This window comes from Cebus imitator, unplaced genomic scaffold (genome assembly GCF_001604975.1).
Source record: "Cebus imitator isolate Cc_AM_T3 unplaced genomic scaffold, Cebus_imitator-1.0 Scaffold63, whole genome shotgun sequence".
Taxonomy (NCBI): Eukaryota; Metazoa; Chordata; class Mammalia; order Primates; family Cebidae; genus Cebus; species Cebus imitator.
The window spans coordinates 4950020-4973760 of NW_016107378.1; the positions used below are offsets into that span (position 1 = coordinate 4950020).

A 23741-nucleotide genomic window follows, 5' to 3' on the forward strand; every position below is an offset into this window, starting at 1 on the left:
GCATTTATTCACGAATGTTATGTGAACGGGTAGAAATTAAAAACAAAACCCATTAAGAACAGATTAAATTTAATTAAAAATATTCTGAATTATGGTCAAAGCAGTGAGAATATCAATAATTTTTTAAAATATAGATCCTTGGCCGGGTGCAGTGGCTCATCCCTGTAATCCCAGCATTTTGGGAGGCCAAGGCGGGCAGATCACCTGAGGTCAGGAGTTCGAGACCAGCCTGACCACCATGGAGAAATCCTGTCTCTAATAAGAATACAAAATATCCAGGCTGGTGGTGCATGCACATTATCCCAGCTACTCGGGAGGCAAAGGTAGGGGAATTGCTTGGACCCAGCATGCGGAGGTTGCAGTGAGCTGGGATCGTGTCATTGCACTCCAGTCTGGGCAACAAGAGTGAAACTCCTTCTCATAAAATAATAATAACAATAATAATAAGGATTCTTGTATAAAACATAAAAGACAAGAAATATGATGCCAAATAAATAAGCACTTTGGTCTGTTAATTTTAAGGCTTTCATTTTCCTAATCACGACTTAATATGATTTTGTCACAGATGTTGGCTTTTGTGGCCGATGGGAAACTCCGCTAAGTGACTTCACAGCCTTACCTTCAATCTCTGTGCTTTATCTTTGTGAAGAAAACTAAAATGAAAATACAGGTCATGGTCGTATGCCAAGGCACGCAAGTCAAAGTAATATTTCGTATAATCAGTGGCAGACACGTGAATATTAAACTCAAGTAGGTCCAAAAAACACTTCTCCATCGTACTCCTGGGGGAGGAAAAACACAGTAAAGCCAACACAGGGCAATTTTAGTCAAGTGGGTTATCTTTAAAAATATCATTCTGAGCTACTACGATTATCCAAATTCTGTTTTGAAACAAATAAAGGCTGACTGGTTGGGTCCTTACACTAATGTTCAAACAAGGCACAGCTGCTTGGGGTCTTTTCTGCATCCCAGCACCCCAAGTTTGGGAGGAGGGATAGGTGGAAGTCTCTTCTGCACTCCTGCTGCTGACTCAGGGCTTATTCTTCACAGTTCCCTTAGGGCAGCTGCACAACTCAGACTCCACGCTCACTCACAAACCCCGCAATCACAATCGGATGGCAGGATGATGGGTACCAGTTACTAGCTCTGAAGAAGCTCCAGGCATGTTTACCAGGATGATAACAGGAAGGTACTTACTGAAGTAGAGAAGCACCAACAGGAAGATGGCGCACATCACCATGGCAACAAATGGACCCATAGAGAGCCACCCTATCACCACAGAGGAGGAAAAACTCTAAGGCTACAAGGAGGATTCATCCCAAATAAATACATAAGCAAGATACATTCCATGGCAAAAAGAATCCCCTTTCCTCTGCTCCAGCGCACTAGGCTATGTCAAGGAGGCATAATGCAAGTTTCTGCTCACCTTAATATTATGAAGAGACTGGGGAAGAATAACATTTACAATTTGAAAGGCAGAAAAGTCAAGGAGAAACATTTTGGCTAGACTAAACTCATTTTATAATGTGATTTATAGTAGGACCCTGGCCTTAACACACGCAGTGCTGCTCTTGAGTTGGGAATGCAACCCTGAAGAACTCAGCATCTGTCACCCCTGGACAGAACAGAATGTGCGGGAGTTGGATGCAATGGGAGAGGAAAGGACTGGGAGCCGTCCTCTGCCTCACGGTCATCCAGCTGCCCTCACCAAAGTTAAATTAATAGGTACACAGTTAGAGTCATTCTGGCTGCTTTCAGAGTAACCCATGTAATGAGTTAATTGCTTAAAAATGATCAGTATCTGAACAACATATTTGGTTTCTTGGTTTGAAAGTTTTAACATTTTACCCACTGGCTAAGTAAGCAAATGCTTGAAAGCGGAGGACAGTTAGACTACAAGTCAAGATGTGGGGATCTCATCTGCTGAACTTAAAACCCAACTGAACTTACTTCCAAAATTAATTTCCTATTCACATGTCCATAAGTCTATAGAAATGTAAATCAAACAATATTTGAATAGATGGCTAATCAGGACCTGACTTACTACAGGAATGAATGGCACTTCACAGAATTAACGTATCTATTAATAGAGGTCTAATCACTGAAGAAAAGAATTCTGTGTACAGACTATGCATCTTCTGGGAGTTCTGGTTTTTTAAACAGCTAGATGATTGAATAGCATACCCTTTACAACACAGCATTTCTGAATAGTGGCTGCTCAGTTTAACTCTCTGGAAAGAAAATATATTCTAGGGAGACACATCGATGTTGGAAAGTTTTAAGAAAAATGTAATGGACAGTAGTTTTTTATCTGTTAAACTGACACTCAAAATGGGATCATTGCAAACAGTCAACAGCAGTAGGGTGAGACACATGTCTATTAAATGCTTGGATGTAATGCTTTTCAGCTTCCCAAGATCATAAACAGAAGCAGCCTGTTCAGAGCATAGCTCCTGGTGTTTCTCCTTTCACACAAACGGCTCTGTTTGGAGCCGGTCTTCTTGGGGCTGGCCTCTGCCTCCACTGCTCCTGGAGCTCACTTCTGTGGAAACCTGCACATATCCCTGCATGCTCTCTGATCTTGTGACTAGAAATCAGAGCCCCAGCCAGCTTAGCTGCAGGTTTTGAGAACAATTCAGCTGCCAAAATGGCAGAACTAAGTGTTCATGATTATAAATTTGAAACCACCTTTGCAAAAATTGTAACTGAGAAAATTATGACAGTGAAAGAGGGCTGATCTGACTTCATCTCACTTCTAACCTGCAAGCTGTCCTTGTTCATTCCTACGCAGAGGCCAAACTAACTTTGGAAGGAACTTAGTTTGTAGTTTAACTTTGAAACAAAGATGGTAACAACGCTTTCCCAAAACAAACCCCTTTCCCACCTGGGGACTAGATAGATGACCTTTCCAGAACTAATAAATTTGCCACAAGTCATGAAATTGTGGCTTAGGAATCATGAGGCTGAAGGCTGCAAGAATCTGAACCTCCCCATATTGATCCTGGGAATAACATCACTATTGTGTAACCTAAAATCAGTGCTGGAGATATTTTGCAGACCTTGTACTGGGATCAGGTGGCACCACCCCAACAAATAAACATGGCTCATCTGGTTCTGTGGCCCCCACCCAGGAGCCAACTCAATGCAGGTCGACAGCTTCAACTCCCTGTGATTTCATCGCTGACCTGACCAATCCACACTCCCCACTTTCTGACCCCCTACCCACCAAATTATTCTTTTAAAAAACCATCCCAGAGTTTTGAGAGAGATTAATTTGAGTAATAGTAAAACTCTGGTCTCCCGTACAGCTGTCTCTGCATGAATTCAACTCTTTCTCTATTGCAATTATCCTGTATTGATAAATCAGCTCTGGCTAGGCAGCAGGCAAGGAGAAATCAGGCAGTCACAAATCTTGCATCCTCTGAGGGACCAGTTTGCAAATGGATGACTACGATTAAACTCACGTTAGCATTTGCAACTTTCAAAGTACTTCATTTGTTTCAAATTCATTTGCTGTCACACTCTGTGCTAAAATGGCTACCATAAATATCACAATGATCACTTGGTTTATACTATTAGCAAAGTAATGGCAAAAATGTTTTTTGTTTGTTTGTTTGTGTCTTAGAGTCTGGCTCCATCACCCAGGACTGGAGTGCAGTCACGTGATCACAGCTCACTACAGCCTAAACTTACCAGGCTCAGGCAATTCTCCCAGGTCAGACTCCCAAGTAGCTGGGACTACTACAGGCACCTGCCAACACACCTGGCTAACTTTTAAAAAATGTTTTTGTATGGACAGGCTTCACTGTGTTACCCAGCAGGTCTGAACTCCTGTGCTCAAGCGATCCACTCGCCTTGGCTTCCTGAAGGGCTGGGATCACAGGCATGAGCCACTGAACTGAGGTGCCAAGTGGTTATTTTTGAATGTAGATATATACACACTGCAGTATATCTACAATATATGCTATATCTTCAATTGCAGACATACACTGAGGTGATTCTGAGTAACGGTCCTATCTGGAGTCACGGGCACAGATCACAAAACTAACTTGTACCACTGCCTCACATCATCTTTTCTGCTGCTGCTCAATGTAAACAAGAGCTGCTCCCTCGTCTTGCACCAGATGCAGCCGACACAGCTGTCCTCACTGTCCAGCGGGCACCCAGGGCAGCTCTGCTGGAAATGCCACCCCTGCTCACCCTGCCTGCCTGCTGCAGGGCCCTTCACTTCACAGCAGTCATAAGGCCAAATTGGAAGGGAACCCTGGGGAAGCTGTGTTTCAGTGTCATGTTGGTGCATCTGGGAGGAACCCCATGACCCCACAAGGCTCCCTGCACTCTCATAAACAACTACTGGCCCCAGCCTGCATCTGTGAATGTCTGAGTACCCAGGGAGCCTGTGAGTGCAGTGGGCATGGGGTGATGCCCCAGAAATCCTTCTCACACTGGGGGGGGGTTGAACACGGAAGCTTCTAACTCATCAGACCGATTTCCAAACACATGCAATGTTCCCAATGGGGAGGAGCCAGGGCACAGAAATCTGTAGCTATTTAACATTGTATCTCAAGGTTCCTATAAAAACAGGTCTTCAGATGAAAGGGGGAGACAATGACCAGCAAAAGCAAATACACAATGGGTGACTTAGGTTAAAGCTGTAACTTTTGCATAGTCCAGAGGCCTTGAGATCTTAACAGTGGCCAATTATTTCAAAGCCAGATGTTTGCCCCTTCAAAGGGGACTGAAATGGCAGGCAGCTTCTAGAAAGCTACAAAGATATTTACTGTACTGTGTCGTTCTGACAGCACACTTGTAAGAGGTTTGCCAAAATACAATCAGAAAAACACTTTTCAGCTTATCAGCCAGTTGTTACAACAATAACGCATCAAGACTTACCCATTAATGCTGGAAAATATAAACTGTTATACCAAAGCTGGATAGATTGAAGTCTGTGGTCTTATGCCTATTTCCTTTATCAGCACAATGAAAGATATATATACACCTATAAAGATATTTCTTACAGTGATAACTTGGAGAGCAAATGAGGCATGGAAAATGATGACACAGTTTGCCAAAATCTTAGAAACTCACATTGTCTCAGCTGCAACATCCTTGGGATTCTGGCTGTCATCCACACTCCACAGATGACAATTTCTCCAAACCTTGGAGGCCAGAAGCATGGCTCCGAGAACAATTTGTTTCCAATTAGTAGGACAAAGATCGATGTTAGCATTAGTTAAAAGGCGTTCAATGTACACCTGCAAAATAGAGCACTTGTCTTTAATTTCAGTTCTGTTTCAGTGCGGTTATAAGAACATTTAAGAATTAAAGACTTCTTCCGGTTTTGGCCATAAAGTAAGTGCCTTTTATTGTTATGTTCTGCAGGGACTTTGCTCAGACAAAGCGAGAGGCCAAGTCACAGTCATAGTCAGATACCTCTGCAGCATACTCTGCCCATAGAAATTTCCATGCCAATTTCATTCACAGGGATGTGAGCATGAAGAAAGGCACCTTGAGCACCTTCACACTCATGAAAGGCAGCACAAACACAGGCCTCGTGCAGATTAAGTTTGTTCAGGAAACACTACAGTGCCATCCGTGTGCAGCGTGACATCTGGCTGGCAGGCAGATAGGAATTTTACAGGTGTGCCATGCTCGAATGTGTAGCACCCAAGTCATACTGAGAACACTGCTGTCTTCTCCTTTTCACAATAACTAACCCGCCCTTGGGACACAGGCTTAGGAACTGCAGGTCAAGAGTGTCTGCCAGTGCCTGCCAGGCAGATACCATGAGAAGGGCAGGTCTCTGTTGCTGAGAAACAGTCCCTGTATTCAGTGCCTTGATGAGGAACGCATGTGAATGAATGGAGGGTCCTGCTCACAGCCCCTATTTTCCATGCCTCCACAATCACTTCACAAAAACTTATTTCTTGTCCTACAGTATCTGCATTCAGTCAATTCTGTGGGTTTGAAGGCAGAGAGAGCTGCCAGCCTCTGTATCCTTGGGGTGCCTCTAAACCTGTCAAGCAGTTTGTGAGATAATCTCAGTAAGTATTTCAGAAAGTATTCTCTATTTATCCAATCTCTATCCTCTAAAGAACTGGGTGAGGGACCAGCTGAGTGAAGGTTACAGAGATAAGCTGTGAGGTGTTGCTACCTCAGACAGTGCTCTGTAGAAGAGTATGACTCTATGCTACTTGATGTCTTTGTATCAAGGTGAAAGGAAAACAGTTCATTTTAAGAGAGCTCATTTATTGTCTGAACATTATCAGATTGGCGGCTCAGATCTGGCCATGTTCTCCAAAGTCAACTGTGTTTTCCAAATCACATGGCCCTTGAACCTGACATGTTCTTATGAGAGATGCTGCTCCCTTTCTCTAAAACTCTGCACTGTCTGGTATCCAAGGAATAACCCTCCTTCCCAGGGTTCAACTCCATAGGACTCATTAGAGAGCACTGAAACAGCACTGGTGAGCCCTCAATTTCCTGTCACCTTTCCTGGTAAGCTGGTAACCTGCTGACACTCATCGATACCACTTGCCCTCCTGAGTCAGTGAGAAAGCTCCTCTTTTAACACCGACTCTTCTATCAGCATGATGGATCCTATCCCACTTTTGCAGAACACTGTTCCCCAAATCACCTCTTCTTGAGGGCTTTCTCCCTCTCTGCCAGAGATTTTCCCCAATACAAATGTGTTGCCTGTTCCCATCCTGCTCCCCCAGCTCCCCCAGGACATCTTCTCATTTGCTCACAGTGTCATGCCCTGGTGCCAGCTCACCTCCCATCTCTCTTTAACCACCCCTCACCCCCATCACTCACCCTAGGCTCCTCTTGCTGAGGTCCCCGGAGCCTTCACACCCACAAACCAGAGCCTTTCACCCCAAGGCTCCACTCCCTAACCTGGCCCTAATCTTCTCCAGGGAATTGCCATTGGCCTAGCTCCTGGGGACTAATACTTACATGTGAGTTACCCTCCTCCAATCCATGTGCAATCCCTCTATGGCTACCTTCACTGGCAGGCTGACTGCTTCAGATTCTGGGCCGCCATGTGTCACGGCTCACCTGTAACAGCCTAGTTGCTTCTTAGTCCTCTTCTCTGCCCCAACCCTCCTCCCAACTATGGTCTACTCTCCCCAAAGCAGTTGGGATAACCTCTAAATTAAGAACACTACACTCCCCTGCTCAAGACCTACCATTAGTACCCGCTTCAAACTGGAATAAAACCTTAACTTCGTCCCCTGCTCTGCAAGCCAAAGGGCCCTGTGAGCGATGGCACCGCCTGTGCGGCCTCATCTTTTCCATTCTTTCCTTGATTTCTCTCACCACACGGGCTCCCTGCTGTCTGTTCCTTGAACACACATGAAATGTGTTCCTGTCTCTCTTGGCACTCATCCCACTGCCTGTAATGTCAGCTCCTTATCATTCTTGCTTTGTAGTCAGGTCACTGTTCACATGTGACCTCTCTAGAGAGGCTCTTCCTGATCATTCTATCTGAGAGCGCGAGCCCCTCCCATCACTCTCTCTGTATCCTGCTTTATCATTTTGCTATTTGCCATTACCTAAAAAAAGAAATGCTTTCCTCATTAAAACAAATGACTCATAAAGACAAGGACTGTGGTTGGCCTGTCCTCTTATCTACCCCAGCACTTAGAAGAGTGGCACAGGGTTGGCATCTCAGGGGTGTTTATGGAATGGGCACCTTCTTGGCAGCATGTGGCACTGTGACCACAGCCTCTCCTTTCGTGAACGCTTTGTTCTTATCATTTTTTCCTGCTCTTCCTCCTCCCACTCTGGCACTTTACTGGGGGCTTGTCCCTCACATGCAGGTAGGCTTTACAGAGCTAACTTTTGTCCATCTTTTCTTTTTTCCTTGACTAAACATGTTCCCACCATGCCCGGCTTGTCCACTTTCATTCTAAACACTTTCTTTGCATTTGAGCAGCTACTCTTTTTTTCTTTTTTCTTCCCAGAGTTTTGCTGTTGTTGTACAGGCTGGAGGGCAGTGGTGCAATCTTGGCTCACTGCAACCTCTGCCTCCCATGCTCCAAAGATTCTCCTGCCTCAGCCTCCCAAGTAGCTGGGATTACAGGTGTCCACCACCATGCCGAGGTAATTTTTTGTATTTTTTAGAAGAGACAGGGTTTCACCATGTTGGCCAGGCTGACCTCGAACTCCTGACCTCAGGTGATCTGCCCAACTTGGTCTCCCAAAGAGCTGGGATTACAGGTGTGAGCCTTCGTGCCTCGCCTTGAGCAGCTACTCTTACTCTTCATTCTTTACCTCCAGCTCAGATTCATGCTCCAGTCCCATAGATCCAAATCATGACTGCACTGCTCAGATTCATGCTCCAGTTCCATAGATTCACATAATGACTGCACACGTCACTCTGCTATCTCACAGGCACACCAAATTTAGCCTGTATACAGTGAACTCCCCCTTCTTCCAATCCAGCTTTCCCTCCTGCATCAGCTCTCTCTCTCTCCATCTGGAAGTACCACTCCTGCTTCCCTCCAGCATGTGCTGAGCATTCCCAATGGCTGCAGCTCCATGAAATGGCCTGCATCTGATCCAGTGCTCACGGAGAGGTTTCTATGCAGGTGCCCAGCAGAAGCCTTCGACCCTGAGCTCTAGCCGGATGCTAAAGGAGAGGGTACTGCTCTAAGTGTCCTTTCTCTCCAGGCCGTGTGGTTGACACTCCTCTACAGGTTAGTGTGGGGAGGGGTCAAACAATCCCAGCCATCTGAACAGGACTTTATATTCAGAATGAGTCTCACCACAGGAATTCTGTGAGAACCATGTAGAGGTAAGGACACAGCCATGGCTTGGCAGGCTAACTAGCAAAGCCCATGTCCAAGTCTTACTGGTTCCACATGCCTGGGCAATTTCCGGAGCAGGCACAAGAGGTCACCAGGAACAACAAAGCATTCGGAGCAGCAGCTCCAGGTCAGAACTGTGGGGAAACACAGCCCGGAACTCAGCTTAGACCTACATTGGAATCTGTTGAGGGAGAAACCAGAAGTCTCTCCTGCTGCTTTTAGTAGCAATTATTCTGTGATAAGAAAAGCAATGGCATCATTTGAAAACATGATGATGATTAAACTCTAATATGTGTATTTACTTTGCTTGCATAGGTTTCTCTTAAAAGATCTGATGATAACTTTAGGAACTGACTTATTTAGAAACATGGCCATATGCTGTGTAGGAGACCAGTTATTAAAGATGCTTTATAGATAAGAAATAGCTTACCAATGCTACGATTGCACCTGGAGCTGTTAGTTTTGTGACTTTAAAAAGAGTACAGAAATATCTGAAAATGCAGTTGCGTTTGGGATCATCCTCAAAGGATTTCCCTGGAATCTTTTCTTGCTGAAAGAAGAAAAAAGGCAATATAAATATTCATTCAAGAAAACTTCTTAAGTACTCTTAAGATGGGAATGTTCAAATTTGTGCCCACGTGTCCCTTACAATAATTTTGCTGGGATAAAATGTCTTTTAGTTCTAAAAATATAAACAGTAGGATCTTAAAATATTTTTGGTTTTCTGTGAACATAGGTGCTAAGGTGGCCCTGTGGCTCTCATATGCCTGAAGAAGGAAGTTTTTATAGCATTTAAACAAATTTAACTTTAAATTGTTTTCTAATTCTATTCACAGAGTTTGTGCATATTTGTTAGGACTACTTACAAATATTTATATTGTTTGCTGCTATAAAAAATTATCTTTTAAAATGACACATTTTGTTACTTGGATGGTATATTTATTCCCTTTAGGGCACAAATTAAACAAAGCTGTAAGTCAGTTCTTACTCCAGTGTGTCCAATTTACAACACTCCTTACGTAAGATGATTAGACACAACTTAGTGAAGACTTAATGGTGGATGATTTTGACTTCATCATGAAATAAACACAACTCTATAAGACATAAACAGAACCTCAGAGAAAGTGACACTTACTGAAAGTGGATGTATTGGCTTATCAAAAATAGCCAGAGATCTATTTCCATATCTATAAAAGAAGAATGTGCATTTAAGAAATTAATTCAGGAATTGTTAATATCTTAGTAAAGTATCTACTGGGAGCAGGGCATGGAGGGTGGAGGGAGATACTTCTTGTTTGCTTTGGTAAAATTTGTTCACCAAAACAGTTGTTGCCAATTTTTCTCCTGGATCCTGGCCTTCAGAGGGTTTCTTGACCTCTTTTTCGTCAGCACATCACGTTCTGAACTGGGAAGTCTTTTCTACATTGATGAGCCAGACTTGCCTTTAAATACTGACTCCGGCTAACAGGGAATGGTAATAAGCTATATCTATTTTTACTCCTCTAACCTCATGGTGGAACACAAGAACATTTTAGAAAGCAGTAGCTGTTGGCAATAAAGATTTTAGAACTTTTTAGAATCAATTAAGATTTCCCAAATCTTTCTTTATTATACTTTATGTTTGCTGAAGTCGTTTGAGTTACAGACTTAATTGCCTTTTTATTTTAAAAGAGGCCAGTCTTTAATGACTTTAAAAACTAACACATTGTGTGATCATTTAGGAAACCAGTGGTTCTCCCAATGTGGTTTGTGGACCCCTGAGATTCCCTCGGAGACCCAGGATGTCGAAACTGGTTGTTGTCGTTGTTGTTGTTGTTGTTGTTACAGGGTTTTGCTCTTTCACCCAGGATGGAGCACAGTGGTACAAACCTGACTCACTGCAGGCTTGACTTCGTGGGCTCAAGCAATCCTCCTGCCTCAGCCTCCCAAGTAGCTGGGAAAAAATGTCTACACCAACATTCCCAGCTGATATATATATATTTTTTTGATAGATGGGGTCTTACCACATTGCCCAGGCTGATCTCAAACACCTGATTCAAAGTAATTCTCCCACCTTGGCCTCCCAAAGTGCTGGGATTACAGGTGTCAACCACCATGTATGGCCCAAACTGTTCTTACAAGAATCCTAATTCAACCTGAGAAGCTGATTGAAAATAAAACACACAAATAATTTATTACTTTTTAAAAGTATTAAGACATTGATTGCTTTCTCCCTGTTCAACACTTGTCATGACTGTTTAAAAGCAAAAGTGGGTAAAACTGGTGGTTTCTCAGTATGAATAAGGGCAGTGGTACCAATTATACCAGTATTCATTCCACTCTTCACTGCCCCTTGCAGTTTTTATTAAGGTAGCATGTTTCCCTGAAGAATGTCCTTGATGAAAGAGTAAAAATTAATGGTGTTATTAAATCTTGACCTCTCTTTTTAGTATTCTAAGTAGAAAGTTCACATAAAGCACTTCTGCATACTGAAGTATGGTCATGTTAAAGAAAAGCACTTGTGATTAAATTGTGAGCTGAACAAGCCAATTTTTCACAGAACGCCATTTTTAGCTGAAAGTATAACTGACTATTAGCCATAAAATTAAGTCAAGTGAGTCTGTCATTTCAAGGAAAATAACAAGTATTTGTCTATAGTAAAGCTAAAACTTTCAAGCTAAAAATCAGGACTTTGAAAACTCATACCTACTACTGTGAGCTTGAACAGCATCTCCATATTTGAAAACAGTTTTATAATGGTGATGATACTAACAAAAGTGAGTTTTTGACACTATAAATAAACCAAGTAGCCAATGCATAATATTGTAAAGGCCAGTAAGGGGAAAGATCCATTTATTGTACAAGGAAGATCAGTGAGTATTAGTGAATGAATTCATTGATATGTACAATCCCACTACAGCTATTTTAATCAGTTAGCACTTCTGGAGTTTTGGTGGGGTTAAAGAATACCCACAGTTACCTGAAAGCTTTAAAAATACATCTTTTTCCTACTATATATTTGCGTGAGGCTAGGGCATCTTTTCACTGCTTCTTTACAAATAAATTGCAAACAAAGACATAAACAAATACACTTTGGAACACTTAATAATTTAAAAGAGTCTTATGGACCAGAAAACCCACAAATGATTCACTGTAACACTGTAAAATAAGCACTCTACAGCTTATAATGTCTAGAGTTGTGACCTGACAGCATGTTTCATATGACACAAAGTGATGAGCTGACATAACAAGACAGGTTTCAAAGAGCTCACCTGTGCTTTATGTTGTAATATATTGCCAAAGTCACACTGTGGAGGGAAAAAAAAAATTGTAAGAACTGATTTTATCATTTGTTAGGCCTGAAGATATATTTCTAAAGCGGGGAGGGATGGAACCCTCTCAGGGGCCCTGAAATCCTCTATTCAAAACAGTACCATGTGAGCACTTTTGTTTTAGTCCTCTGGCTTTACAGCAAAAATGGGAGAACAAAAATGCTAGGCAATATGCTGTTAGAAGACTTGTGTCTGCAGATGGTTATTATGTATAAATAATGACATACTTTCCCTGACATTTGCTCTTCTGCCCATAGAACCTTTCATTCTGTGCAAGTTACTTATATCTATGTGTACATATGCTTACATTTAGGCCAGACAGTAGTGTTTTGCTTTTTAAGTGGCTAGGCCCTGCATTGCAGCTGATTTAGTTCACCATCAACTACTCACCCATTTGTCATTATTTCCCTAAAAGCACAGAATGAATGTGCTTTATACCAAATAAAGTAATTTAAAATCACCTATGCATGATTAGCAGAAAATTTATTAGTAAACATTATAATGCATCCAAAAATCGATAACACTTCTAACTCTCCTAAAATAAGCAGTACTAAACACACAGTGTAACACCACATCATATAATATTAATGACAGGTACTTCCACATTAGTTTAAACAAAATGTGAATGAACAAATACAACTCTTCGGATGTATGTTACTGTGTTCCAAAGTCATCCACAGATGTTGTGTGTCAGGAAACGGGTTTCTCTTTGATAAGTTCTGTCCTTCCATTCACCCTCAACATTTAAAATGAGGCTCAGAATAATTTGAGAAGGCAAATTGGAGTTGTAAAAGGTAGGCCTTACAACGTTATTAGCATCTAAGATAGATATTTCTATAGTGCTTCCAACAGTTTCATCTCCAAATTTTAAGATCACAAAATTTGAAGTTACATGCTGACAAGGACCACCGAACCTCACATGACACTCCATGCACCACCCATTTTACAATTAAGAGAACCAAGGCTTAAAACTGATTTGCCCAAGGTCCCCGGACAGTGTTCCTGTGAACTGCAGGTGTTCACAAAACACTATGGCATGGTATAAATTGAAGCATATGCACACATTGATAGAAATGACTCGCACAGATGAAAGGCTTTATGGGTGGAAAGACGAGCAAATAACAGGGTAAACATGTAATTTTTATATTAGAACCATCACTTTTTCACACAAAGGAAGCAGTGGCCTCCACTGCTTCACATTTGCTGCACACTGGATCACCCGGGGAGCTTTACACAGGGCCTCAATGTCAGCTGGAGACATTCTGATTTAATTGGCGTTGGATATGCTTTGGGCATCAGAGTTGTTGGTAAAGTTCCCCAGGTGATTCCAATGTGTATAGCAAAGTTTGGGAATGACTGAATTAGGGTTAAGATCAGAATCATCTGGGATGCTTTTATCCCTGTAATGATGTCTCACATACTTCCCCATTTTCCTAAAAGGCTTGTGAGTGCCCAGAGATGGAGGGAAGGTGGAGCTGGGAAGATGCATGTGTTTGCAGACATAGATTTTGAACAAACAGTGTAAGTGATTCTAATACGGCTCACTTCTTCCATTGAGAACAACGCTCTACTAACCATGAAATACATTTTTCAAAATCTTTCCTAAAAGCCAATTTGCTATATTAACTTGCTCAGTGAACCTTTATTTCATTAAAAGCAAATATACCAAATAATGCCCTATAAAACTGGAGAGTAAATTAAAACTTACTGTGCTTCAAAAATAGACTTCTAGTCCAGGCATGGTAGCTTATGCCTGTAATCACAGCATTTTGGGAGCTGACTTGAGTGTATTGCTTAAGCCCAGGAGTTTGAATCCAGCCTGGCCAACGCAGCAAAACCCCTCTCCAAAAAAGAAAATATATCTATTTCAATTTTTTAAAAAACTTGTAAAATTTAGACTACGCTGGAAGAAAAAGCAGGACTTTTACTTGTTTGAACAAGGGTCAGCTTTAAAACTACTTTTGAAGTGTATACTGAAATATTAGAATCTTTTGAAATCAGAAGCCAGGGACTCTATCCAAAAAAGGGTGGCTTTTTACGTAGGACTGAATACAAACATTAAGTGATGACACCATAGAGGTCAAAGCTCAGGGCTTTAGACACAAGTGGAGTCCAGTTCTTGCTGAAACACAATTGGATCTCAATTATTGTTATACATGAGAGAGGAAAGTCACATTATTATGAGTATAAACTGCCATTTTTGATTAAAGTAGAAGTTACTGACAAATTAGCTTAAAAACTAGTACATTAAGACAAAATTAAGCTTGTAACTTAGTCATATGTATAGACTGGAAAGTCAAGTTAGGGATAAGGAGATTAACATTCTGTGGTACCACTTGTCAAACTGTTTTCTGAAAATCAACACTCATAATCGAAGGAAATGTTAATAATGTTTCCTGGACATCTCCATTGGAGCTGGCTTTTTAAACCAACTTGAACCCATCTTTCAAGGGTGTTTTGAAAGGGCATCTCTGATTGTGGCCTATGAAGTGCTGGTGCATTACGGGAAAATTTAAATGTAGATACACCATGGTGCCAGTGGAGGACAAGCTGTTCCTTCTTCCAAGAGTAGTTTCCAAAGTAGTGCCCATCGTCTTAGGCCTATGGCCCATAAAGAACTAATAATTTTTCCTAGAAACATCCAATAAAAAGCACCTCTCCTGTCCATTAGGTTCAATACTGTCATAACATAAATGCATCAAATAAATAGCCATGCTTTTTCTGGGATTGCTTATTTGCTAACTGGCTTTCCCTTTTACCACGCAGTGTCTAAGATTAGAAGAGAAACAGAAAATTCATACTTAGGTCCTGAAAAATCCATATATCATTGACATCAGCTTCTTCAACTGCTTGCTGAAAAGGGCAACCAAATGGCTGAAATAACAGCGGATGGCCAGGATGCTTTTAGCATAGGGGGTCTGTCACTCAGCCCTTGGCAGCCTCGTTGTACTCACCTTTCTAATGTGTGCCTGAGATCAGGCTCGCTGACTGTGCTGTTATCTAGCAATATGGTGGAACACGAGCTGTATTTTCTATCAAGATGCCAAGGAGGTATCTGAGGAAGAAGGAAGATAGAGAAAAATATCACAGTAGGCTGGACTTACAAAAGTGTGCGTTTTTTCCCTTTGTCAAAATGTCAAAAGCGTTAAGGTATTTTTTATACCCCGTGACCTGCCTGAGTGTGGTATCATGTGCAGCTCTATGCGAAACTCATTGAAGGCTCTTAACTTTCACAGATGATGTTTGAGAAATGGGTTATAAAATGCTGATATGACACGGATCATCAAACCTGGCAAGCCTCTATTATAAATTCCCTTTATAAATAATGGGAAACATTTAAAATGGGATTTCATGTTTTTTTCTTATGCAGTAAAAAGCACTGAGATTTTCTGTTTCATTAACTACAACAAAATGTCATACATTAAATAATATTGACACAAGAGCATTTGATTGCGGTAAATGAAGATCTAATAGTACATTTCCTAAGTTACTAATCCTAAGTGTGTGCATTCAAGAGAGAGTGTGATGGAACCAGTGTGTCAGAGTCAGAGACTGTGTGTGCCAGAGCTGCTCAGTCACCAAACAAGTGAGGGCCATAGGTCTCCCTGGGCATGTTTCCTTGTGGGAGGATGGAAAAAGCACTGCTTTAAGACTCTCACATCCAAAAACCAAATGATGAAAACAACTTTCACTTCATGTTTATATAAGACTGCTATTACACTACTCAAATGAGAACTTCTGAGAATACTCTGCATTCATTTCAAAAGTTAATTGATTTGATTCTTTAAGTTATTTGATGCACATTATGGCACATTCCTGCCTCACTCGTGCTGCTCTCTGTCTGGAATATTTATTCCTTTTCCCGTTGTCCCAGCAAGCTTGACCTCATCCACCTTCTGGGATCCCTTTGCCGGCAGCCACACCACAAAACGTTTCTGGTTTTGTGTATTCATCAGTGTAATTCACCGTGTGTTACATGATACAATTGCCTGCAGAGCATCCCCCTCATGAGAAAGTGAGCCTCTCCAGGGGAAGGAGGGCCCCTTCTCTCCTACCTGCAGCTGCTGAGCACAGAATGTGGCAGAAATTAAGGAGTTCAATAAGAGCTTGACAAATACTAAATCAGTTACAATTTGGAAAGTAAATCTTCCTACAGATACAAATCCATGAAAATTCATCCACAGTGCTATCAGAGATATGACAATGAACCTTTTGAGTCCTGTAGATAATAAACTATCTCTAAAACACTTTCAAAGTGTCTATTCATTTGTTGAGAGTGCAATAGTCAATACGGAAACTGCCTCAACTATGTTAAGTAAATGTTCCTCCTGGCCAGGTGAGGTGGTTTACTCCTGTAATCCCAGCACTTTGGGAGGCTGAGGTGAGTGGATCACACGGTCAGGAGTTTGAGACCAGCCTGGACAAGATGGTGAAACCCCATCTCTACTAAAAATACAAAAATTAGCCAGGCATGGTGTTGGGTGGCTGTAATCCCAGCTATTCACGAGGCTAAGGCAGAGAATTGCTTGAATCCTGGAGGTGGAGGTTGCAGTGAGCTGAGACTGTGCCACTGCACTCCAGCCTGGGTGACAGAGCAGGACTCCATCTCAAATTTAAAAAAAAAGAAAGAGAAAGAGAGAGAGAGAGAGAAAGTGCTCTTCCTTAAAAATAATCCCAGTAGCCAAATGCCAGTCACCAAATAGTTGAAAAGATCAACAGCATTATTTAAAACCACAAAATACCCATTATTTTAACTGGAAAAAAAACTAACTCAGATGGGCCTTCCTTCCTCCTCTTAATAAGCCTGTTTGCATCATGTTTTCACACTCTTCCATCAGGGTCTCTCACAAACGCATTAAAGACAGAACAGGTTTGGATCTACTAATGAGCTAGTATGAAAAAAAAAGGCAGAGTAGTGAGAAGATCTAGTGGTTGTTTATAAAACTACACTGCATGTGAACACTGCCAGTAGCCAATAATCGGAAATATCCATAGAGTCCAACAGCATTTTGCTGCTTCAGATGCTTTTAATGCAAATTCACTTCTTTCTTAAGAACATCCAAGACGTTTTTGAACAATATTACTATTTGAAGGACCAAATTACCCTTTAAGATAGAAATGTTTTAACTCTAGCTAAACTCTTATGTTTCTTAAGCCATTATGTTATAGTTTACATTAACAGTGTATGTGTGTCAATGTATACACTTTTATTGTCTAAAAAAAATATGGCATAAAAAATAAAAATGGACTCATTCAGGTACTTTCATTCAAAGGGAAAGAAGGTATCCCTTAAGGTCACTACTATTAGGGGTAATGCAGCATAATACTTTAACATAACAAAAGTCAATTCTGAGGAAAATTCCATATATGAGAATAAAAATAACAGGAAAAATGCACCAAAATACAGACTAGTTGGTACAGCTTTAGGTGATATCTGTCCCCATTTTTTTAATTTAAAATTTCCTATCACTCACTGTGGCCTCCACCTCCAAGTTCAAGCAATTCTCCTGGCTCAGCCTCCCGTGTAGCTGGGATTACAGGTGTGTGCCACCATGCCTGGCTAGTTTTTGTATTTTTAGTAGAGACGAGGTTTCACCATGTTGGCCAGGCTGGTCTCAAACTCCTGGCCTCAAGAGATCCCCCTGCCTCAGCCTCCCAAAGTGCTGGGATTACAGGCATGAGCCACCACACCCGGCCCTCAAGATCACTTTTTTCTCCCCACTTTTTTATAAGACATGTTTTAGATGTTTTTAAAATAATTAATGACTTTTAGCTAACTTGAAAATTTCCAATACTTTGCGTGCTAACAAAATCAGCCCCATCTATGTTGCACAGCAATGGGACCACATGGCAGGTATGGAGTTTGAATAGAATTATTACACAAGGCCTGAGTGGAAAAGTATAATATGCTTATTATAGGTATAACTAGAAAATTGTCTGAATTAATGTCATAATTATGTTCAATTTAAACTTAGATTTACACTTACATATAGGTTCTAAATTTGAGTTAAATATGATGGATTGACCACAAATTTATTTTCTCTTCCTTCTGAAATCTCAAGAGAATTAGTCATAAAATAAACATTATACACAGGACCAGGAGACAGGATTGACAGCAGATGATTCTGAGTCAATGTCGCAAGGTGACAAGCAGATAGAGGAGTGGTAACTGACATGAAAGCACAACCCTGGTGCCCACAAGAAGTGACCTGAACAGAAACAAGCAATCCTATGTATTTTGAAGAACCCAACACAGTCTCCAAAATCAGAGCACATGGTACCCGGGAAGGTAGGGTGAAACATACAACAGAGCCGGCAAGGTCAATAGTAAATCTGTGGTTAGAACCCAGGTCCACCTGTCCTCCCATCTTATAAGGAAAGTGGATGTAGATTCTCTGGATATATTATACCTGAAGGTTTCTGAGCTCAGACCTACCAGGGCTGAAACCTGGGAAATGGGAGTAAATGGCACACACAAAGTGAAACTCCACCTTGCTTCCCAGCCCTGCTTCTGGAAAGCCAGCAGCCATGCTTGCACTGCCCAGGCAGAAAATTGGGAGGCCCTTCTTGGAAGAAAACTGAACTATGGCAAAGAAAATACCCTCATTCCCTCATATAATACACTGATGTCCCTCAAAGGAAAAGCTGCCTTGACATCCAAATCCCTACAGTGAGACCCCTCAGTGAAATAAAGGTCCTGCTTTCAATGAGAGAAAGCCAAAGACCACCACACATTGAGCAAAGCCTCCAATGCAGGATCAAAACAACAGGAATGAGGAGTTCCTGGGACCAGTAAAAATTCAGGAGCAAAACTTTTCTGAAAATCTTAAAACACCCTTAAGGAGATTTTTTTAAATTCAATAGAACAGTTAGCATGGACAGCCAAAGAATCTCTAAGAAACAGAACAAAAGACAAACTGGAAAATCAGAGGTGAAGAAATTACAGACCAATGCAGAAATACTGGTCTAAGAGGTCCAACATCTGAATCATTAGACTAAAATAATAATAATAAAATAGAGCACACAGAAAAATTCTCTAAATTTTATTGTAGACTTAATGGCCACAATAAAATAAAAGGTCCCTACCAAGCCCTGTGATACAATTTCAGAATCTCAGGGATAGAGAAGCTCTTAAAAACTTGACAGATGGAAACATTGATTACATATGACGTATCACACAATGGCAATACTTTCAAAAACAGTATAATAAAAATGCAATAGAAAAATGTCTTCAAGCCATGACAGTTTTCACTCTAGAATTCTATACTCTATGTCAAAGGAGGGGTTTTAAGAAAGCCCAGATCTCTAAACATGTGTGTACCTGAGCCTTTCCTCAGAAACTGCGCTCCAGCACCACTGGGGAGTCACGCAAGGCAGAGGGCAATGCACAGTCTAGGACTCAGGGACCCAACATTAGTGGTCCCAGAAGATGTCAGAGAGAGCTCCCAGGCCAACAGGTGCAGGGCAGCCTAGGAAAACACAGTCTATCCTGAGGAGGATAACAAAAGGCCAAGGAAACTTGCTTCAAGAAAAAAACATGGAATGTATTTTTTTAGTAGATAAAACATATTTTTGATAGACATGTGACAAATGTTACAACTCTTGGGGAAGAATAGTTGTTAGAGAGCCAAAGGAACATAGTCAGAAAATCACTTCCACACACACAAAAATGAAGGATGTGAAAACAAAGAGACCAGCGGGAGGCTAGTGGTCACATTTGGCTTTATGAGCAATCATGGGCTAGGAAAAGGGAGGTTACCTGGGAGAAATGCAGAAGTGTTCAGCTTTCAGAAATATTTAAGAGAAAGAATGATGTACAAGGAGGAGGCACACTCAGAACATTATATGACTCAGCAGTGAATAATATGTGCAGAGTCATAATCATGTAAATATCAATTCGTGATTTAATTAAAAATGTGTTACAGGTGGAAGAAACGGGAGGGAAACAAGGTCGCAGTGGAGTGAGGGTGCTACGCTTTCAGCTGCTTTGAAATGGAGTCAGCAGAAAGTGTTGAAGAAAATGGACTTAGCTATTTTCAATTTTATTTGATTTTAAAAGATTAAATATTTAAGGCAGGTCTTTATATCACAACCAAATTATTTAAATTTAACTTAAATGTCAGACAGCCTTAAAAATGGGCACAGTAAGTTAAAGACTTTCCTGCATAAATCTGACACTTAGGAAAACAGAAAAGATTTAGAAAATTCACCAAAAAAGGATCATGCTAACAGCACTGGGTCCCTGTTACATTTCTAAGGAATCATGGCAGATAGACTTTTAATTTAAACAATTAATTTCTTAACTTTTCAAAAGCTTACTTACAGAATACAGGCAAAAGCTTCTCCTCTTTCCTTGCACTAAAAATAAAAATATAACTAATCAATTCTGATAGAGTAAAATACCATAGAATAAAAGTAGTTGCTAATCATCTGATCATCACTACATAAAACAAGATAAATCTGATTATCACTATATAAAAAAATCAATTAAAATTTTTTTTAATTTAAACAATTAAAAACCCCCAGTTCTTCTATTGTTGTTGTTAAAATTAACTGAAAAACATGGTGTATGGCTTTTTTGAAAATAAAGTAAGAAAACAGAACATTATGAAACATAAGCAACAGTACAGAAAAATCCTACAGTTCTAATTCTCATCCTAAAACAGGCAGGATATGGAAACTTTACACTAGCTTCACACACTAAGGCCAATACGGAAAACAGCACAGGGCATGTTACGTTTCTATTACATTCCGATAAAAAAGTTGTAGCATCGACTTGGATGTGACAGTGGTTAGAGCACTGTGAAAAAGGAGGCCAAAATCACAGATCCAATCTAGAACAATGGATTCTTTTGATTTGCTCAAGTTAAATCCAAGCTGTGGCCTAAATCCTGACACTCATTATTAAAATGTACTCTTTAGAGCAAGGGAAAAATGGCAAAGACGTATGAAGAAAAAGGCATAAATCCGTGACTACTACACTAACTCATGTGGCCGATTAATTGTGTTGGCAAAAATGTCACCAAATAGGTAAACACAGAGTCTGTATGTTTCCTTAAACAGTGACAACTAAAGGAAATTATATCACATATGAAAATAAGACAAGTAAATCTATGAAAAGTTGAACATTTTTAACTAATATCTGAGTTTCTCTAAATACTTTCTGTAATACAAAAGACAGAAAATTTTTAGGCTTTCCCTGAAGGCAGAAACAATATTGTCTTACCACTCATTTGATACTTTCTCAGGAAGAGTGTGCTTGCCCTCGGATGGTCAGAAGCAATACCTGTAGAGGAAGAAGAGGAAGCAATGTCATAAGTGAGGTGAGTAAAAAAGATTCTTTTTAAAGCTACATAACCATTTTAATCACTTTTAACAGTCTTGAGAAAAGCTTTCAGTAATAAATGTCAAGAAAATAAAGGCACCAATGTCCCAATTCTACTGGAGAATGCAAAAATCACAGAATCTCTCCATGCATGTGGAATAAATCTAGGCTGGGGCTGGGACTTCTTTCTCAAACTTGCACCTAAATAAACAGATGCAACTTTTAGATGAATCACATATATGCCCTCCTCCCTCTACTTATCAAATATAACCACCTTCCTCTAGGCTGCTATTACCAGCACATTTCAGGGAAAGTCTCAAGCAGTAAGAGATGCTGTGGTCAATTACTGCGGTCAGACACCGGCTCAATATTTCAAATGTCTTAAAACAAAGAGCTGTTTTGGGCAAAAACAATTTTTTAAGCAGACAAAGTCACGCTCTGCTGCCCAGGCTGGAGTGGTGCAATGGTGAGATGGAGCCAGCTTAACTCACTGAAGGCTCAAACTCCTGGGCTCAAGAGATTCTCTTACAGCCGGGACTGTGGGTACAAACCACCATACCTGGCTAATTTTTAACCATTTTTTGTAGAGACAGGGTCAAATGAGACATACCTGTAAATGTGTTATAAATCCCCAAAAATGATATGAAGAGTCTATTCTGGGCCATCATCCTACACTACCCACCTGCTACCTGGTGTGTGAAAGCACTCAGAGGCTTACCTTACACCACCAAACAAGGAAAAGCTTTCACAAGTACTTGCATGCTTTGTGTATAAAGGCACAATTCATTCACATACTATCTTTGGTCATTCTTTCACCAGTTTTGAACATTCAGAGAGAATAATACCTTGCAGCTATAAAGTCACATTCATCATGAAGCTTAACTATTCTAAAGTTTAAATAAATTAAGAGGCCAGCCAAACAGAAGAGCTGTGAGACACTTCCTCTACAGCAAAGAAATCTGTAGCATACATTTTCTATTTGGAAAACGTAGCTTTTGGCCAGCCTGGGGTTGAGAAAGGGGCCAGAACTGGGCATTGGGGTAGGGAGGAGGAAAGAAACCACCAGATGCAGCAGGGATAAAGAATGAAGGATGGGGGCAGGCACGGGGCAGGGCCAGTCCTCCTGCCTGGTGCATGGGCCTGGGAAAGCTGGCTAGGGGCAGGAGGGAGGAGCCCCAGGCTGTGGATGCCTCTGGGGTGGGGCGAGGGGTGAGAACTGGTATCAGTGTCAGCCAGAGGTGTGCCTGAGGGCAAACAGTATCATTCATTGCCTTACCTTTGAGCATCTCTTGGTCACTGATGTGCTGCAGGTCATGGCCGTCACCGGCTCCCAAATCCCACAGGGCAGGCGCCACAGCAGTAGGGTCTGGCGCCACCATCTCCCCCTCATTGATGTCATAGTTGCAGATCGGTTCTGCCCAGTGCACTCTGTGCTGGCTCTGCTTGGGTCTGGCATTGGGGAGGACCATGATCCCTCTGCCCGGCCTCTGCTCCTCTCTGCCTTGCTCTGCACTTATGCTTGACACTGCCTCATAGATGTCACAGCTGTCAGACACCACCCCACACAGCCAGCTCGGGCCCCAAATGGGTCTGGCACTGGTGTTGGACATGTTCCTTCTGTCTTGGCCTGCACCTTTGCTTTCCACCGCCTCATTGATGTCAGAGCTGAAGGATAGATCCTCAGGCCACCTACGCAGACCTCGCCTGCGGCTGACTTTGGGGCGCAAACAACAGCTCAGCGTGTTCCCCATGGGGCACCTTGGCTCCTCTCCAGCAACTTGGACCTTCCCTTGCCTCCCAGTCTGCAGTTCAGCACTTCGCCTCTTTCAAACACAGGCACGCTGGCAGGGCCAGCCCCTGACTAGGGGGCTGCACCCCACTAACAGCTCACTCCCTGCCTCAGCTGCTCCCCTGAGATGACTGGTCTGAAGGGAACCTGCTTGATTTAAAATGGGTCTAGATACAACAAGCCTGAGAGCGGAGATTGCGGAGAAGACAGCACAGAGGGAGTTCCTCCTTCCAGTGTTTTCTACCAACTGAAGGAGGTTGCCCTACCAACCACCAGAGTTCCAACCTGGTGCCCAGGAACCAATCAGGCACAGAGTCTCCTCCACGAGGCGCCCCCACCCCCATTGTGATGTGGGAGCCCAGGATCCTGGCTCACTAACCCCCACCCTGTTGGCAGCCCCGCCCCCACCTTTCATTCCTTGCTGGCTGCTGGGAGCTTTCAGGTATCTCCACTGTGATGACGTTCCTAGAGATCAGCACCTTACAATCAATTATACTAAAATT

At 41.7% G+C, this 23741-nt stretch overlaps 1 protein-coding gene across 1 annotated transcript in view; it reads right to left on the reverse strand.

Annotated features, from left to right (window-relative positions):
- The window catches only part of LOC108305469 (cyclin-Y-like protein 1), a 24246-nt gene extending 1046 nt beyond the window's left edge, over positions 1-23200 (reverse strand). The window contains exons 1-9 of the mRNA XM_017530134.2: positions 22726-23200; positions 21351-21473; positions 20448-20482; positions 15079-15179; positions 12065-12100; positions 9949-10000; positions 9244-9363; positions 5089-5255; positions 620-782 (exon numbers count right to left, since the gene is read on the reverse strand). Of these exons, the coding sequence (XP_017385623.2) occupies positions 620-782; positions 5089-5255; positions 9244-9363; positions 9949-10000; positions 12065-12100; positions 15079-15179; positions 20448-20482; positions 21351-21473; positions 22726-23200 (1272 nt within the window). The remainder of the gene's footprint in view (positions 1-619; positions 783-5088; positions 5256-9243; positions 9364-9948; positions 10001-12064; positions 12101-15078; positions 15180-20447; positions 20483-21350; positions 21474-22725) is intronic.
- Between the last annotated feature and the right edge of the window lie 541 nt (positions 23201-23741).